The 19,691-nt window shown below is 36.9% G+C and overlaps 1 protein-coding gene across 2 annotated transcripts; it reads left to right on the forward strand.

Annotated features, from left to right (window-relative positions):
• The first annotated feature begins 3,516 nt into the window (after positions 1-3,516).
• LOC149774739 (uncharacterized) lies at positions 3,517-18,655 on the forward strand. 2 transcript variants are annotated; one of them, XM_089944794.1, is made up of 4 exons: positions 3,517-3,578; positions 14,464-14,629; positions 14,987-15,223; positions 17,631-18,655. In XM_089944794.1, exons 2-4 carry the CDS (start codon positions 14,467-14,469, stop codon positions 17,873-17,875), a joined length of 645 nt encoding a protein of 214 aa, XP_089800920.1. In that variant the 5' UTR covers positions 3,517-3,578; positions 14,464-14,466; the 3' UTR covers positions 17,876-18,655. The 2 variants fall into 2 exon arrangements, with proteins under 2 accessions (XP_089800920.1, XP_089800921.1); XM_089944795.1 differs by lacking the exon at positions 3,517-3,578 and having other exon boundaries at positions 14,388-14,629.
• Positions 18,656-19,691: the final 1,036 nt, after the last annotated feature.

Genomic DNA, 19,691 nt, shown 5'->3' on the forward strand with positions numbered 1-19,691 from the left:
GGAACCTATGAACCAAGTTTCACGACTCATGATAATGAGCAAAACATACTGAGGACGGACAGACTAACACCACAAACCCATCTGGCTGTTATTAATGCGGGCTCGACAAAACGTTGGTGAATTAAGAACCTATTTTCATCTTTTACTCAATATACTTTTGCCCTTCCATCTGAAAAAGTTACCCATTCACACCCACTAGCCCTCCGCTCAGCCATCTGTGTTTATGAATATACACTGACTAATATATTATCGTAAGCTGGCAATATGTTTATGAATATAAACTGACTAATAATGATAAAACTGAGGCTGTTCTGATCACAACACAAAGACTTTCTCATTCACATCCTTTATCTAAAACAATAAATATCAGCAACGCCAACATTAAATTCACACAATCAGTACAAAACCTAGGTATTACTCTGGACAGTACTCTCACACTGCACCAACATGGCATGAATATATGCAAGGCTGCATATCTTGAGCTGAGACGCATCAGCTCAATTCGCAAATATCTTTCAGTTGATGCCACTAAAACACTTGTGTGTTCATTAGTACTTTCAAGACTGGACTATCGTAACTCAATTCTGTCTGGTTCATCTCAATATCTGCTTCAGAAACATCAAAAAGTTCAAAACACAGCTGCTCGGATCATACTTAGAGTACCACGATCAGAGCACACCTCCCCGCTGCTCTGTACCCTACACTGGCTATCCATTCGATCCAGAATCAAACAAAAAATTTGTTCTCTTGCTACATTTCACTGTCGGACGCTAGTCCAACATAATTACCTGACCTCACTCATGTGTACACACCAGCAAGATACTTACGCTCCTCTTCTGACAATCGTATACTCATTATTCCAAGTATGAAAACAAAGTCATATAGACAGGGTTCTTTTGCATACCAGGGCCCAGCAACGTGGAATGAATTGCCCACTGAACTTAGACACAAAGACACAGTGATCATATTCGAGAGGGCTCTCAAAACTCACTTATTTCGACAGCAATAACAAACTTAAAGACCTAATAATGTTTCCTACCTTAAATATTCTCAGCATGTTTTTTTTTTTGTTCCTGTTTTTCTAATTTCATGTTGTTTGTTTTTGTAATAATATTATTATGTTTCTTATCTTATAGGTGTTGTCTAAAGTTGTAAAGTGCGTAGAGCTTCTAAAGATTAGGCGCTATACAAAGTCCTCATTATTATTATTATAATATACTTATATTAAGCTAAAATATGTTTATGAATATAAACTGACTAGTATACTATTAAGCTGGCAATATGTTTATGAATATAAACTGACTAATATACTATATTAAGCTGACAATATGTTTATGAATATAAACTGACTAATATACTATATTAAGCTAAAATATGTTTATGAATATAAACTGACTAATATACTAAATTAAGCTGGCAATATGTTTATGAATATAAACTGACTAATATACTATATTAAGCTGGCAATATGTTGGTGAGAAAGAAAATTTCTGCTGATAATCAAAAGTGGTTATCTGGTTAATATCCTCCGCAAGATAAAGAATGACATGCAGCTATTCAACTTGCATGCAAACATTTAAATCGCTATAAAGCACGTATTAGTTTATAAAAAGGATTGAATTGCCTGCTTGCCTCACACCGACATTTCTTTCCAGCCTTGAAAGCAGAAGTATCCCGAATGAAAATAGTTATTCTTGAAGTAGCTTCATGGTTACTAGAACCACCGAAATACGCTAAAAAAAACGAATACGCTGAAACACCCTTTGAAATACACAATTATTTACGACGTCTGTGTGTATATATTGATGTACAGCTTGATATTATGGTTTGTAATTGTTTTAATAATAATAACAGGCAAAAAAAGCTCTGATTTAAGTAATTTTGATACGAATTATGTTTACTTTTTTCTCATTTCTGGCACAATCCATGTAATGTCGTCACTAACTCGTACGTGATTTTACAAGATTAGACAGGCGTGATAAATGGCGGATTGGTCAGAACTTGAAATATAGGAGTGAGATAATGATTGTGAGAATCCAAAATGTTCATTTACATATTTTCTGTGGAAATATTATATATTTATGTATTTTATATTAAATAAAGACATATCAGACAAAACGAGGTAAATGCAGCCGAATCAAGTACGACCTAGATACTTCACTGACGAATGGATCTATAAATATAATTTTTTTTTTTTTAATTGGTATAAAAATCGCTGAAATCAAATTTAATTTTGCTTTCTCATTATTCAAAACAAATTATATTTACATGAGTAGTATGGTACACAAATATGTGCATTCCAGTGCGTATTTCGGTTGTTGAATTTATTTCGGTGTTTCTAGCAACTCGTAGCTTGTTATCGATTCATCTACGGCCGCCATTTTGTAAATTTGATAAAAGCCACGTGATTTGTAGTTTATTGTCGCCAGTGTGCAAAATACTATGATGCCATGGAGCGATGAAGCGATGCGATGGAACTATTTTTCTTTTCTACCCACCCACCGACCCCGCTCCGCCTCTCCAAACTGAACAAATAAAAAGAACCCAGGGTCTTCTTGTTTCATGTTTGAATACATAATGATACGGGTATATAGACGATAAATTCATTATCGTTTTCGTTTCTTTCTCCCGATTTTAGATTGTGTTCGATTGACTTTCCTATATCATAATAATACTGAAGTTTTTGTTTGAAATGAGTGAATAACGGATATATTTCACCCACGAGATGAAATGTATCGTTTATTCACTAAAAGCAAGAAAATTTCTTTTTTATTGTATGCTCAGACGTATTGGCTCGCAAGATATAATGTTTGAGACTGAAGTAGCAGATTTCTTACTGGATCTCGCAAAACGTCAACAACAACAAAAAATTCACACAAAAAATCGCCCTTGATTGATTTAAATTACATTCGTCTTTAATGGAAGCAGTTATGTTTACCGTTCGGCTAAGTAGCGTCTGCTAATTATAAGGTTGTAATGTTATCCGCATTTATTGTGTTTATTTTTATCTTTTTATTTTTTTAAATATTGTCGTTATCTATGTTTTAACATTTTTTTAATATTGTAAAGTTCTCAGAGCTTCTAAACATTATGCGTTGTACTAAATTATTATTATTATTATTATTATTATTATTATTTAAGACCAGCTAAAAATGATATTTTTCTCTCAGACAATCCAGTAATTCACGGCCTAACGTAAAATAAAACCCGTCTCTGAACAACGAAAATTTGTCATTCACACTGTCTACAAAATCACAACATTTTCTTGATTTTATTTCTTGTTTTCACTTTCACACACGTATTTACGCTTAGTGCATTCGGAACAACTGGTTTTCTGCGACCATTATAACGTCGGGATGTGATGGTCTGAAATACAGTACACGGACATTCTATTCCAGTTTAGTTCACTGCCCGACGTCATTTTGTATGGTTTGTACAAACTGGCTACCAGTCTAAGGCATCGTTTTTATGTATGTGTTGCAAAATTTCCGGAAATGACGTATAAGCCACTTTAAAATTTTGCTAGTGACGTCACGTCATAAACCGTCAATATTTGGATTTATGGGTTCCTTGTACCGGTTTGTACAGCTATTAACGTTTCATTCTTATTGTTGATACTTATGTTCTTTAAAATATATTACTTTAATCTTTAAAAGAATATTTATGTGAATCTTACCCATCTGCGTAATAATTTGTAATCTCTGAGAACAACGCGCCCGAAAGTATTTAGATAGCGGCGCCATAAATGACCAATTATATAGTTTTTGCATAAATCTCCTTTGTTTGTAATCGCCAACCCCACTAACGCTTTCAGTAACGAAATTCTTTAATGTGATTGAACAAAAACGCTTGGAACTTAATAATTTTATTCACTGATTTATAATTTCTAAAAGGACTGAGACCGGGGTGGCCCTAACACGGTAGTCGTCTGCGCGGGTTCATGCTTAACGAACTTTTCATACTAACACTGTGCTATATTGCGTACACCATGTGCGAGTCTAGTACTAAAATTTTTGCGAGTGTTAGGACGTATGAAAATTTTACAACTTGTTTTGATTTGACCCAAATGCACAGGTGGTTAACACATTATTGTCATTTTGTATTGTCCATTAATACAACTATACTAAATATGACTAAGTACGGGCTTCGTTCTTGGGAGTGCACGACATCCATGGCTGGCTTGCCGTGTTCCTTGCCCTCTTGCCTCTCTCTCGGACATCGTATAACGGCGGAGATGTGGAACAATTTCCACCCGCCTAAAGCTAGGTGTCCCGATGGGGCGTCATCGTTGCGACCAATCGCAACTGGCGTTACATACTGCTTGGTGGACACCTAGTAAAGTCAATAACGGACTAAAATCAACTCTTTGTTAACGTGAGTGTGTGTTGGGCCTATTCCCACTCATGAAAGCCCTTCATTGAGGTCGTTAGAGACATATAGTCCTATGACCTGATTGCTAAATTAGCAGTGCTCCTTGAGCACATAAACGCTTGGGGGATGTGGTACTAATTCCTTCCCCCATGAGCATTTAGTATCCGCTAAATAAACCAGTTGCACATGCCCTTTTGGGCGCACGCGACGTAAATCCAAGTAATCAATCAATCAAATGGGCGAGTCTTTTTTTGCTCGAATTACATAATGACATGATTCATCCAGTTCGGCAACTGTCGGATAATTCCGTAAATTACCATAAGGTTGAGACTTGAGATGTATAGCTCTTTTGCACACATGTGCATAGAAATTACGCCGCTTGTTAAATCTACGGGGAAGGCAAATTTGTATTTTTTTTTTTTATATTTTATTTCCTTTGCTTGATTCGACATTGTAAGCAGACGACATAGTATTTACCTTCGATGTGTGGTCATGAGTCCACCCCTTGGCTGAAAATGAACTTGTCCAGGAACTGGAAATGACCGGCGAGCAAGGTCGTCGTTTACATTTAAAACTTCCGATGGAATGAAACGCGATAACAGTGTTAGGGTCTGGTCATAGTAAGGTTTGAAATTATAAATCAATCAATGAAGTAAGTTCTGTGCATTCACTGATATAAATTATAAAACTAATTTTAGTTTTATAACGTAATCGTAATATAGTTCCAACAAGATTTATGCATTTGTGATTTATGAGTGATCTGCACAAAAATTGTAATTACAAAACTTCAAGACGAAAATTATCATCGCTATGGACTTTTACCAGGGCAGTTAGGAATCAGACTAGGTCAAGAACGTTGATGTTGGATTGAACTAGTACTAGTGCAACGGAATAAGGGTACAGTCGCTTGAACATCTTTTACGTGTAAGAAGGAAGATATTTGTACGGGAAAATAGGTAATATGTACGAACAGAAGTATAAGACACGACTTACCATATATATGATATATACAAAGTTACTTACGTACCTCCAGTTTAATGGAGCTTGTGTGCCATATTTTTCTGCCCGTGTTTTCCCATGCTTTGATATATATATATATATATATATATATATATATATATATATATATATATATATATATATAGTACGCTGTATCAATGATATGCCACGTGATGTATCAATTTTTCATTTAAAGGAAACGAGGCTTTATACAACAAGTGGTATATCATTGATATAGCGTACATACTGAACATATATTTTATTTATATCGCATACAAATATATCTATATTTGCCCTTTGAATGAAGTGAAGATTTACTACAGGCAGATGTGTATTGAACGAGTAAATGAACTCCGCACATCCCGCTACAAAATGTAGTTGTATGCCTTTTATTGCACCTTTCCATATTGATAAGTTATTTTCTTTATTTTAGTTTCTATTTTCTTCACATTGATTAAACCAATATAATGCACACTTATAACTTAAACATGAAAGATAGTTTTAACGATAAACGTAGAGCACTACAAAAACATGGTTAGCTAAGCCATTCACATGAAAGCTTAACCATTTACGTACAGGTGCATGGAAATTAATGTGGAGTAGAAACTAAGCGAAATGAAGAACCAGCAAGAGGTAATTAAAATATTGTAATATCTGTACAGTTGATCTAAGTCATTACTCTGCTTTAGTAACAGTACCACCTACTATAAGCTCTCTCTCTGTCTCTCTCTGTCTCTGTCTCTCTGTCTCTCTCTCTCTTATCCTTTAATCAGTTTGACTTACCTTCTACCATCATTCCTAAGTCCAGGGACATTTTGGGATGACACAAACGAAAATCCTGTACGCTCGTCATTTCATAGATTTTAGTCCGTGTCTTGCTACGATGTCCAGAGAGAGAGAGAGAGAGAGAGAAGCCTATGGACATTTTCATATATAATTTATAATAATCGGTTTTTAGAACATTACATTATGTTAAAGAAGCAACAACAACAATAAAACATTAAATACATCACAGTATGTGTACCACGTAACCGAGGAATTTACCGTATAATGTCGACATGGTTTGCAACTTTGTATCATTGATTAATACTGTAGCATGATCTCAAGGAAAGTGTACAGATATCGTTACGACGAACCGTATTCTTCATGTAGGTTATTTTGTGTAATTTCTATTTCAAGGTTTTAATCCCGCCAATGTTCCTTTTCTCTCTCACTCCACATTTCTGTGTAGTTTGTCCGTTATGCATGAGAGGGGAAGGGGAAACAGAAACCAGAAATGATTTTGATGAAAATGTGTACGATACTAAAGTCATTTAGAAAAAGGGGATTATTAATACTTTTTATCGTTATTCTCATACGTAACTAATGATTAATGTATGTAAATTTATCATTGATATAGAATCAAACACAGACGCGCGCGAAAATGTTTATATAAGCATATTATTGTGCCATGGGCGGATCACAATTTGATATAACAACAGTATTGGTATATCACACTGCTTTATACCAACACTTGAAATGCCATGTTTATATATATGAGATGACATTATCGCGCCTCTGTTTATATTTGAAGCACACCTTCCCAGCAGCAAGCGCTTTGCCTGTTACATATAGCGCGCGAAAGAGCCGGATTAAACGTGTTCACTCTGCTTTGTGATTGCGTCTAAAAATGTCGATGTACGTTGCCTATGAATTATCCCTTTAACATTTCTAGAGAAATTATTCAATAATCTTCACTGGAATTTTGATGATCAAGGAGCGAAATAAAGTGAATAAATGCCATTAGAGGGATGTGAAATCACTTGATCTAAAATGACACATATAGCTACAAAAAGTTATTCAGAGCGCGTACACGACATTCGTGTGCACCATAGACGGATTGGTCATTATAGAAAACCCCGATGTTTTCTGAATGCCTCATAATTACGTCATACAAGCAGATGCGTAACATCATTGCATTAATATAACACTGGTTTGATGCTCCGACAGTGTTTAATGTATTGTGCTCTGTGGAATGGAAACATCGTATTTGGAAATGTGATATTGCAAATTTTGCATTTGTGTTCATTATGTATGATAGATGTAGAGCTGCCTGCATATTTTCACTTTTATATTGTTTACCGATTTTAATAGTCGACTTGTTGTCAAGTAAGCGTAGACTATAGTAAAATTCACACAAGTCATGTCGGCGTTCCGACGCAGCTATTTCATCTATGGGTGTCAGTTGTTAAAATTGGACTGCAAAACCCTGTAAAAGGAAATTATTCACTTTATTTGAATCCTCATAAATCCATATTTCTTTGGAAGGTCACCATCTACATTCCACGAGTAAAGAACTAGTGCCAAAATCAACGCAAAAGCGTGTTGAAATTTTGGGACAAGGTTAACCCAAAGGTGTGATCCTGTCTAAACCGGATTGAAGGTCGCGCGCTGTGATGTCAAAATAAAAGCAGCGAGGGTTGAAAACAAATACGTTCTACCCGTTATTTGTTATGATAATCCAGGCGTTTTCTTCTTCTTTGCCCAATTTAGTACCAGCTACCATTGTACACGTCAGTAGCGATCAATAATTTTTGTCTGGAAGTCTTTTTGATGGCAATTAAGGTGCAACATTCGCAATTCAAAAGGCTTTAGTTAAACTACAATTTGAGTGTATGCGCCTGAGTGGCCTGTATACTTTTCAATATATATGTATATTAACGCTGAAGATATTTGAAATGGCTTAATTTTTTCGTACAAATCTATTTCATATGACAGAAACTCCTATTTAATGTATATGATCTATTTATTGACTGTTGACTATTTCCCGTTCGTACATGCCGCATTACCGTATTTTCGTTGATGATTAACACGCACCTATTTTCGAAGAGTGTACACTAAGTTCTGCAGGTGCTTAAAGCACTGGATGATCAGGATTTTTATTGGGCTTTTTTCTTCATATTTCTAACAAACATTATAGACCTTGATATGTCGGGGCATAATGCGCACGCAGAAAATTTTGCACATATATATAATTGTGCCCCTGACTTCTCTCAAAGCGACAACTAATTTATAGTTATTAACAACTATGCAACCACTAATATTTGAATCTAGGTACATCTTAAGTTTAATAGGAGTGGTTTATCTTCCATCTGGTTTTATGCAATTCAGTTTTATGTGTTTCTAATTTTACTTTTATTCTGAACCAAACAGCCACATATTTGATACCAAAGCCACTCATTTGATACCAAAGCCACATAGTTGATACCAAATCCACTCAATTTGATACCGAAGCCACTCATTTGATACCAAAGCCACTCATTTGATACCACCAAATCCACTCATTTGATACCAAAGCCACTCACTCATTTGATACCAAAGCCACTCATTTGATACCACCAAATCCACTCATCTGATACCAAATCCACTCATTTGATACCAAAGCTACTCATTTGATACCAAGGCCACTCACTCATTTTATACCAAATCCACTCATTTGATACCAAAGCCACTCACTCATTTGATACCAAAGCCACTCATTTGATACCAAAGCCACTCATATGATACCAAAGCCACTCATTTGATACCACCAAATCCACTCATCTGATACCAAATCCACTCATTTGATACCAAAGCCACTCATTTGATACCAAGGCCACTCACTCATTTTATACCAAAGCCACTCATTTGATACCAAAGCCACTCACTCATTTGATACCAAGGCCACTCACTCATTTGATACCAAAGCCACTCATTTGATACCAAGGCCACTCACTCATTTGATACCAAAGCCACTCATTTGATACCAAGGCCACTCACACATTTTATACCAAAGCCACTCATTTGATACCAAAGCCACTCATTTGATACCAATGCCACTCACTCATTTGATACCAAAGCCACTCATTTGATACCAAGGCCACTCACCCATTTGATACCAAAGCCACTCATTTGATACCACCAAATCCACTCATTTGATACCAAAGCCACTCATTTGATGCCACTCATTCGGTACCAAAGAGCCACTCATTTGATAGTGAGTCAGACTCGTAATTCATACGTCTCGAGAGTGTCCTGTGGAAAAGGTACCCAGTTCCCATTCCTTTGGCATCCTATAAAGTACCGTAAAATCAATAAAAACAAACAACGACATAGCCACTTACTGGGTTGAGGTGCCGTTAAACGCTACTCCGATACATGCACACATTCTAATGTACCAGCGGACTTAAACGAAGGCATGCATTTGCCATGCCCACAACCATACAATCTCGGCATCAGAACCTCTCATTAACGCTGTTATCCTGTCCTCTAAATCGTGAATCCTAGCTTCATGGACGTATGATTGGCCTAGATAATGTCATTTAAGCTAATCGGTTTGTATGTAGCTATGCTCAAGATATTTTGACTATATTTTTAAAGAGAGTTATTAACGTTTTTGGGATTTACCGGTGTCTTATTATTACATATTTACGGGGTTTTCTTCACTTACGAATCCTAAGAAATTACGCCTGGATCTGATTAAAAATTAAAATCTAAAAAAGAGCATGCAGTCAAATTCCGAACTTGGAGGTCAGTAGTTTTCTTGTCAACACTTGTAAACACTTTTTATGGTATCTTAAGCTAAAACAAATGTTCGCGTATGCCTACATTTCTTCAAGTGAATTAAAAAGACAGTGAAATAACGTATCCCCATGTTTTTTCGGTCTAGGATAATTTGGCGATAAATCGACCCCGACTGTGCATTAAAATTCACCTTGCACTGATTTACAAATAAACTCCAGACAATTAAAAGAATATGAATTACCTGAAATTGAGCAGTAAATTAAAATTAGAAATACTAATCAGCAAATGAACAGTGCATACGTTTTTAGCTAGTCAATCCAATTAAAAGTACATATCTGGTATTTGAAAAAGTTACCAATTTGTTATATGGTGTAATGATTTGGGTCAGAAACATAACATACATTTGCAGTGTAACATATTTTCGAGCCTTGGAAATGAGCACTATTTGTTTTGTGGGTATGGACTCAAAAGTGTAACCTGTACCAAACATTTCTATACCAAAAAAAATTATCTTAGATATATCCAGTCATTAATCATAAACAATATTATATTTTGTATTCTAATCATTGAAAATTATATAAATGAAGTATATATGAGCGGTGTTGATACAACGGTACATGTCTGTACATAAACTGGCGATATCTGGAAGCATCCATGAGGACTACTTTCAGAGGATTTTGGAACATAGCAAGGAGAAATAGAAATGCAAACTGGACTGCGTAATTGGTGAAACATGTGTCTCTGGCGCATTTGCAGGAGAGTTGTTTAGAAGAGAGCTCTCGAACTTGATTTTGTTTTTTTGAACTAGGACCGGTGATTTGCGTTGCCTCCTCATAATGGAGCGAGGTGTTTTCACAACGTTATTGTTTGAATTTAGTCGAGGCTTTGGATATATGAAATAGGTTTGTTTCACTGCAGAATCCGCATTTTTGTCATCCAACCGTGGTTGCTTTTTCCAGTCTTTTTTGCTGGTGCGTTTTCTAGTGGGTTTGCGAAGTTACATTTTAAACCCTTGTTTCTGTCAGATTGTCGATGTCAGTAATCATTATAGCTGTCAGGACATGGTAACATGTGCCAAATAGATGGACACAAGCAGGTTTCCTTTGGATATAACTGAACCGAACAAACGTGTCAACCCTGGAACCGTCCGCTATGAAGTACACAGCTTCAGAAACATGTTAAATTATTTTTTCTCGCGTACCGCTGCAACTGCGAAGGCGCGTTTTGTGGAACTGTGTGTTGATTTGTGTTGTGTTACAGATGATTTTGCTGTAGTCTCAGCTTTCTTTGTCATTGTGTTTATCCCCATGTAAATATTTCCGTTTTGGTTTGATCCATTATGTATGGGTTCGCATACATTCTGTGGTATGCGCTTTTGCTCTTTCGATGACTGCAGACGAGTGATAATTTAATTTTAGCCTGTAATTTCCAACACCACAAAAACCACGTCAAAGTTTGTGAACGAAGTAGTTTTGCAAGTAATTGAAGGTCAGAACAACGTTGCCATGGGGTACTTCATTCTAGTCAATAAGGTGATTTATTATTGTGTTCATACCTTCACAAATGTCATTTGTAACACCAGAGTATTTGTCGTAATCTTCAGTGCTTTCTAATACTCAACGGCATGCATGTTGTATTAGGTCTTCTAGTACTCAACGGCATGCATGTTGCATTATGTCTTATAGTACTCAAGGACATGCATGTTGTATTAGGTCGTCTAGTACTCAACGACATGCATGTAGTATTAGGTTTTCAAGTACTCAACGGCATGCATATTGTATTAGGTCTTCTAGTACTCAACGGCATGCATGTTGTATTTGGTCTTCTAGTACTCAACGGCATGCATGTTGTATTATGTTTTCTAGTATTCAATGGCATGGATGTTATATTAGGTCTTCAAGTACTCAACGGCATGCAGGTTGTATTAGGCCTTCTTTTAGATTGGTTTCAAAATAATCGAGGAACGGTGCACTCCAATCAGCAGAAAGGCTGTTGTACAGATCTGTGAATTCACCTTTGAAGATGTATGTAGTAGTTCTTTGACCTGACTTGAATATACTGTGTTGTCTTCCATTTTAATACCATTGTCTTTACGCCAATAGTTTATGCTTATATGGTCCCAAGAATGCCAACAAAAAACGGGCTTGAGGTAGGTTACATAAAATGGCGTTTTTGATCGCTTGTTTGCGGTCTGTCAAAATAACAGGATCGGTTTTCTTTAACCACTCTTGCCATAGTTTTCCAAAACTTGTCGCTAAGCATGTCGCTATGACGGTCATGAGTCAGGAAACCTGTAGGGATTGTAACGGTACATTGGATAACGACGTGTTTCAAAACGACTACGGAAACGTTAAAGTCACATATGTTACACATATTATCAGATGACAACAGTGCAGGCTCGTCGGAATTCACAGTTAAGACCTTCTTTAGTTCGGACAAAATGTCTGAATGGGCTGTGATACAACGCATATATAGGTAAACAGTGATATCATAAATTACAGCTTCAGTGTGACATACCAGTTGTAAGGTACTATAAATTTCATAGTGTGAAAGCCATTTGTTTTCGGTTTAATGATGTATGTTTTTTCTACTTGTCTGGATCTTGTTTTTTGGTTCCTCGCGCCTTGGTACACACCTGGTACACCGTTGCTTGCCATCTGTTTGTAAAAGTTACTCGGCTGTTGCGTAGAAGCCTTTTCGTTGAGTATTGGTTTTCAGTTTTTCATTGGCATGTGGTCTTGGAACATTTAATGACTATCTCCGATGTAATGAACTAATCTTAAACCGATGTCTTCGTTGATGTAAGCTCTTCCTTGAAACTGGTCAGTACCTTTGGAGTCACGCTTTTGCATGCTCAGATTGCAGCTTCGAGGAGATAATGATGGATTATTTTTTGAAATATCATAGCCACTTTTACTGACCCACATATATCCGTCGCAAGCCCTGTCGTTCGCATTCAATTTATGATCGTCAGAGTGTAGAAGGTACATGTTTTCGGTTTGGGGTTTATATGGCAGGATGGATGAGATCTTATCTTGGTCTGGATCATTTAATATTGAATTGACTAGTTTATGGTCTAATTTTTGGCAGATGGCATATAAACAATTGTGTTGTCAGAAGAAAAACCACCACCATGTCTACTGCGTTTAGGTACAGACTGCTTGACTTCTGTCACTGAGGGTTATGCTGGTCTCATTTGTGTAACTCCATTAATGTATGATACTAGGACATTGACCGGATGTTGGTAATGAGAGGGGGGAAGGACAACGCATCAAATGCAGATACCGATTGATGGTATTTTGGTCCTCGAGTTGATGCTGACCTGCTTTGTCATCCTCATCTAAAAATGTACCTCGCTGGGATTCTGCCCTTTTGGGTTTTCTAGGTAGCTCGTATTTTAAATATACCAAAATAAAACTTCCTTCGTGTATTATTCAAACTATGACAGGGGGCCCCGAGTGGCCGATGGTCTAAAGAGCTCTCCGTTATGGATCAATGCCATCTCACCTTTGTCTGCGTTGGTTCGAGTCTCGGATTCAACCAATGTGGGTATGTGAGAAAGCTTGCCATTAGCTTCTCGTGGGTCGGTGGTTCTTTCCGGGGACTTCCCGGGTTCTTCCTCCACCATTAATACTGGCCCCCATGTATAGCCTATCGTGTGATGAAAAATGGCGTTAAAACCCAACAACAACAACAATAAACTACGACAGAATGCTTTGCCCAGGACACAATGTGTCAGTTAAGCTTAGTGAAGTTGAAGAGTTTGCACACGTTAATTACGTTATGCGAAGCGGGCGATGTGTATGATATCCGAATAAGTCATGTGGATTATGTTAATGGTGGACTTGCAAGCATATGACGGAAAATTAAACCGTAATTAAAATCATGACACAACGTAAATTAAATTACTTGAAAATAAAATTGTCCATCATATTTTATTTTTAAGCAAAATCTGTAAAATTCAACGTCTTTCAATGAGCCGGATTAAATATCAATTACTTTCAAGGCCTTGAACTGAGGTGTTCATTCCTCAATCACTTTCCGTGACCTTTAATGACAGTACGGACCCTGTTATTTTTTAAACATGCCACTCTTAAGCTTAAATTGGCCTTGCATGTTTAATGTTTCTATTGAATATAATAACACTACCGGCAGATATGATCATGTGTGAAAACAAAAATAAAGTAATCGACTAGTTGTACCTGGATTTCTGACAGGCATAGCGAGCAAACATTGTTTGACGCCCAGTTAGATTTCAATCATAATCGACTTATTGGGGCGTACTCTTGAATAGTTAATGTTTCCAGTGACTACAACAACACTGTATACATACATATGAATATCTGTCAATTTGGAAGGAGTCTAATTATCAGTTTTACGGCCGTAATGTCCCATTCAGTCGATTATGACTTAAATTTAGATGAACGTCATACATGCTATATTGTTTAACAAAACCAGTTATAACCGGCAGAAGATTATTTTTGCACCAGAGTTAGACTATGCTTTTAGTACTGAAATAAAATCAATTGTTTTCACATAATCTCTACATAGGTTATGTACAGAGCTTATGTGCGGCAGCTAGCAATGTCTAAACAGGAGGCCAAATTGAAAGTTGTTGTCTTCCTGGGATCTACCAGAGAGGGACGAATGGGCGACAGAGTGGCGAAATTTGTAACGAAATACCTTGAGAGCACGAATCACGAAGTTCACCTGATAGGTATGACTCAGTTTTCATTAAAAATTAGCTAACAATTTGTGAAGAATCTACAAACCACGTAGCTACTGAACAGTCAAATATCATGTGCTCTTCTACCTGAAATTATGGCAGCAAAAGAAATTCGATTGTTGATTGAGACATGATCCGACCGATTATGCATGGATTTACACGAATGTGTGTGGGGGGGTGTGGGTAGGTAGGAAGATAGGTAGTAGGTAGGTAGGTTGGTAGGTATATGTGTGTGGCTGTGACTGGATGGATGCATTTTGTAATTTGTGGATGGATGAAGAAATCAATAATAAAAATCATTGCGCTTAGCTATATATACCAAGCGCTCATAATCTTTTTTTTCTCCAGATCCAGTCCAACTAAAACTTCCGTTATTGGAGAAACCGCTGTTCTTTTACCCTGACCAGTCTAAAGCGCCAAAAGTTCTGCAAGAAACAGACAAATTGATTCAGGAGGCAGACGCATTTGTTGTCGTGTCATGCGAGTACAACCATTCCATCCCGCCCGCATTGGCAAACACGCTTGACCACTTTGCACCTCCACACTTTGCCTGGAGACCAAGCGGAATTGTAACGTACTCGCCAGGTATGTAAATTGCAAGGTGATGTGGACTCAAAGTTCAAGATTAGGATCAAAGAATGAATCGCTCAGACTTTAGCTTTCAAGTATTGTATTGGCACCAAACTTAGTCTATTCACATGCAAATTTATAATTTCTGATTGTCTCTACGTTGCCTCTAACACTGTCATCTCGTTCGCATTTCAATCCAAAGAGGAGTTTCTTATTAACCAGGTCGCCACATTTGCGGAGGCAAGTCTGTGTTGTTAGATAATCTGATTAAAATCAAATAGCCACTGTTACACATGAACATCTGACAGAGACCGCTTAGGGATCATATTCTGGTAACCTGTGTTATTACCATAATCACTAATTTTATCAGCCAATCACTTGGAGTATTATATCTTCGTTTGGAGACTGAGCAGTGCGGATGAAGAGTATGAATTTGTACCAAACGAGTTGCTTCACTTTGAAATTTTTGAAAGCTGCATTTCCATTGGCTGATTCAAAGGTCACCAGAACGTAACCCTTAAGCGATCGTCATCAGATCTTCACGTAGGACAGAGGGGATCTGATTTTAATCAGATTGTGATCTTAGACAACAAGAGTGAAGTCATTATTCAACTTCGACAAGCTCTGAATAATTCCGAAGTTTTCGTGACTTTGGGAATTACATTCATTTAACCCATTGACAAAGTTAGCTCCCTTGCTCTTTTGATTTTGTTAAACCTTTTGAGAAATATTAAAAGTAGACATTGGATTCAGAGACCAAATATTTGTTCCCTTCTGTGTATATGTTATCAAATAGATTTCACCCATTTACCGCGAATGGACTTTTCCTGAAGCCGGTAAAGATCATTTAGAGGGCAAGGAAATTCCCAATGATGACCTTTTTTTTTTACTTCTTATTTTAAGGGCTTTCAGCTTGTTGAATTTACCTCTTGTCATTTAAGAATAAAATGTGACCTTCTATATGGGCAAAACATCAACTTGTTGTGTAAGGATTGATTAATTGTTTGTCGTTTCACTGAATATCAAAGCAAGTAATTCTACATCGCACTGAAGGCCCCATCATCAAATGTTGCGGGGGTGGGGTATAATTTCTTGCGTCGTCACTGCCAAATAGTGTTGAGAAATAATATAAATGGTCTTGCCCAGAGGTATCTGACCCGACCTGGTATGGCGATGATTTGAACCTGGACCTTGTAATGCTAGGTATGTAATAACACACTGCGATTCTCTTACTCGCTACCATTTACTCCTAGAAATGGCGTGCTTTGTTTATATTACCAAGTACCTGGTTTCCTGTTTCACATGTTTCTATCGTACCTTACGTAAAAGTTATATTAAAGTACATGCAATTCTAGAACAAGAATGTTAAAGGACATTCAAATAGTGTGTGTGTGTGTGTGTGTGTGTGTGTGTGATTTGGATATTTAACGTAGCTTTAACAATTTTTCAGTCACATCGCTACAATGTCTGCAGTGTGGCAGTTTATAGTGATGTCTAGCACTGGGGCATCATATAGCATGATATCCCACCCAGTCACATTATTCTGACACTTTGCCGACCAGTTCTAACACTAACTTCTTAATGCTGAGTGCCAAGCGAGGCAGCTGTTAGTACCATTTTTATAAGTCTTTGGTATGCTTCAGCCGGGGATCGAACCCACGACCTCCCGCATCCGAGTCAAACGCCCTAACAACTAGGCCACCGAAGCGGTCATTAAAATAATAAGTTTATATTGGAAAATAGATTAACAAGACGTTTGAAATGTTCCCAAATTATGTGATTATGCCTCGTAAAAGTAATTGTATCTGTGACTGGCGCACAGAATATCACGTGTCGAAGAACAAAACATTCGTGTCTCCTTCACACGATCGAGTTTCCCTGTATTCCTCAGTTCGGTATTGTAAATAATTTTTTTGCCTTGTGTTTTGGCTATGTGAGAAAAAAATCACCCGCGACGTGTCATGTTCCACTTGGGTTTCGTGTTATTGTCATATTTCTCTGAAACATGTTGATTTATATGAACTTGACAAAAACACGTCAAATTTAGAATTTCGCTGTGCATTATATTACTTATCATTATTTTTAGTAATTTGTTTTGTTGAATTATTGTTTAGGAAAATATATGTTGAACAGCGCATTATTTGAATTGCAAACGGATTTAAAGTTGTCTACTCATTTCATTTTGCTATATACATTTTGACATAGAAGTATAGATTTAGTGAATACAAATTTCTATTTTGGTTTGTTCTGTTTGATTGGCAAACCCGTATAAAAGGTAGAACCCGACTGTGTTATTCAGCTGATGAATGACAGAAAACCCGACTAGAAATCCATGGTTAACAATGTTTACACACCAGACGAGATACAGTTGTGAGCTCCATTGACGTATAAGAAGTGTTGATTTTACTTAATTAAATTTCAGGACAATTTGGCGGAATGCGATGTGCCATGCAGTTGCGGTGCATGCTGGGAGAACTTGGATGTCTAAGCGTGTCTAACATTTTTGGAATTCCCAAAGTACATGAGGCGTTGGACGAGCAAGGCAAACCACTCAATGACTATATGAAAACTGGCATCAATACTCTCGTGACCCAGCTAGACTGGCACGCGACGGCAATGAAACGCCAACGAGAGACTGTTGGAGTACCATCTCCTAAACCGGTATAGATAGAATTTACGCGACGGCAATGAAACGCCAACGAGAGACTGTTGGAGTACCATCTCCTAAACCGGTATAGATAGAATTTTAACAAATCTAAAATATACCGTTAACATTTCTGAGTCGTGTCATTTTTAATTTTCTATACCAATAGTGTGACATTTTGTACTCGAACTCGTACTTGTTAGAAAGTTTTAGATCTGCTGTTGTCTACCAGACCGATTTAAATTCAGGTAATACTATTTTGAGAGAATTTGAATAATATAGATTGCCAGATAAAATGATTATATGCGGCCCACCTTTATGATACATTAAAAAGATAGGAATGCCTTCTGATAGAGTGAACAAAATACCGGAAGAAGAGTACTACATAGATGGAAACGTTCCTGTATAGTTGTATGGCTAGTCATCCACACACCACGTGTAAATTGAAGTAAAACGAATATAACGATATGGGTAAATGATTTAGGATTAAGTTAATTGCCAATTTATGGCGTTATGCAATCAAATACAAAAATTGTGTGTGTGTGTGCGTGTGTGTGTGTGTGTGTGTGTGTGTGTGTGTGTGTGTGTGTTCCTAATGGTTACTGCTAAGCCATCTAGTTTCCTGTTAAAAGAAATTGATAATAGAGTGAAGGCTGTAAAAAGTATACATGTGGTTCATTGTAGAGTACTGGTATTCTATTTCTTATAATCTTGTGACATATAGTTACATGTAAAAAGGTTTCACAATTCACTTTGTGATCGAATTTATAAAATTTTAATAAAACTTTGACTCACGTATCTAACCTGCCTTGTTGATTGTCATTTCATTAGCATTTTCCCAGATATGTTGCGGTTGTTTATCCGTCTGTGTCCGTCTATACATTCGTTCTTCTTGTAAACTGAACTCCCTCTATACCGCCAATAAAGGGTGGTGGGGATATAGGGTTTAATGAGGATGAGTTGATGGCAACAAAAGTTTTCGTATCCAAGACGTAGTTCGGGTGGAGGTGGGGGTAGGGTATGTCTGATGTCACTTTGGCAGCTTGTACATTTGCTGTAACCTAAACTCAAGAGAGTAAAGAAGACCGCCATCATGTACTTTGTATGGTGATGAAGGTGAATGAACATTATATGACACCAAAAGTTTTGAAGTTTAGGTAGGAATTGGAGATTCAGGCACACAATTTTTATGTAAAAACAAAATGCAGATATTTGCGACAAAAATTCAATCTCTAGTGTCTGTTATTGTATATGTAAAATCTTGTTCATTTTGGACACGTGTATTGCAAATAAAAATACTACACTAATGGACCTTATATAGTGAAATGTGTACAAGAAATTCACATTTGGGTACGAAAATACAGGTCTCGTAGTCTCGATGCCAAAAGAACACTAATACTGTAATCATAAAAAAAATATTTTCAACAAATCTTTTGATAATAATGGTCCAATTACCAAACTTCTACATATTTCACACTTGAATCAGGTGTAAAATTTGTGTTCAGAAATACTGACTGCAGGTTAACTTTACTCATGAACCCCGCATACCAGGTCAAAGCGTCATTTGGTTATACCTTTCTTCCGAGCTCTGTACCGTCAATATTATTTACGATAAAAAGAGTGGTTGATACTACAGAAATGTAGACAGTTGTAGTTCTACAGGGATACCAAATAATGTAGACTTTCGATTCGCATTACAAAATACAGCGTGAAAACCGTAATTTTTGAGACCTGATTATGTTAGGCCAAAACTTTAAGGTTGTCTGAACCGGAGTTTGTGTCCGGATTTTAGACTTTGTGGCCTGAACTCTAAAGGTATCACGGTACCAATTGCTTTTC

The sequence above is a fragment of the Sinohyriopsis cumingii genome, unplaced genomic scaffold (genome assembly GCF_028554795.1).
Source record: "Sinohyriopsis cumingii isolate HCF-2022 unplaced genomic scaffold, ASM2855479v2 utg000160l, whole genome shotgun sequence".
NCBI lineage: Eukaryota > Metazoa > Mollusca > Bivalvia > Unionida > Unionidae > Sinohyriopsis > Sinohyriopsis cumingii.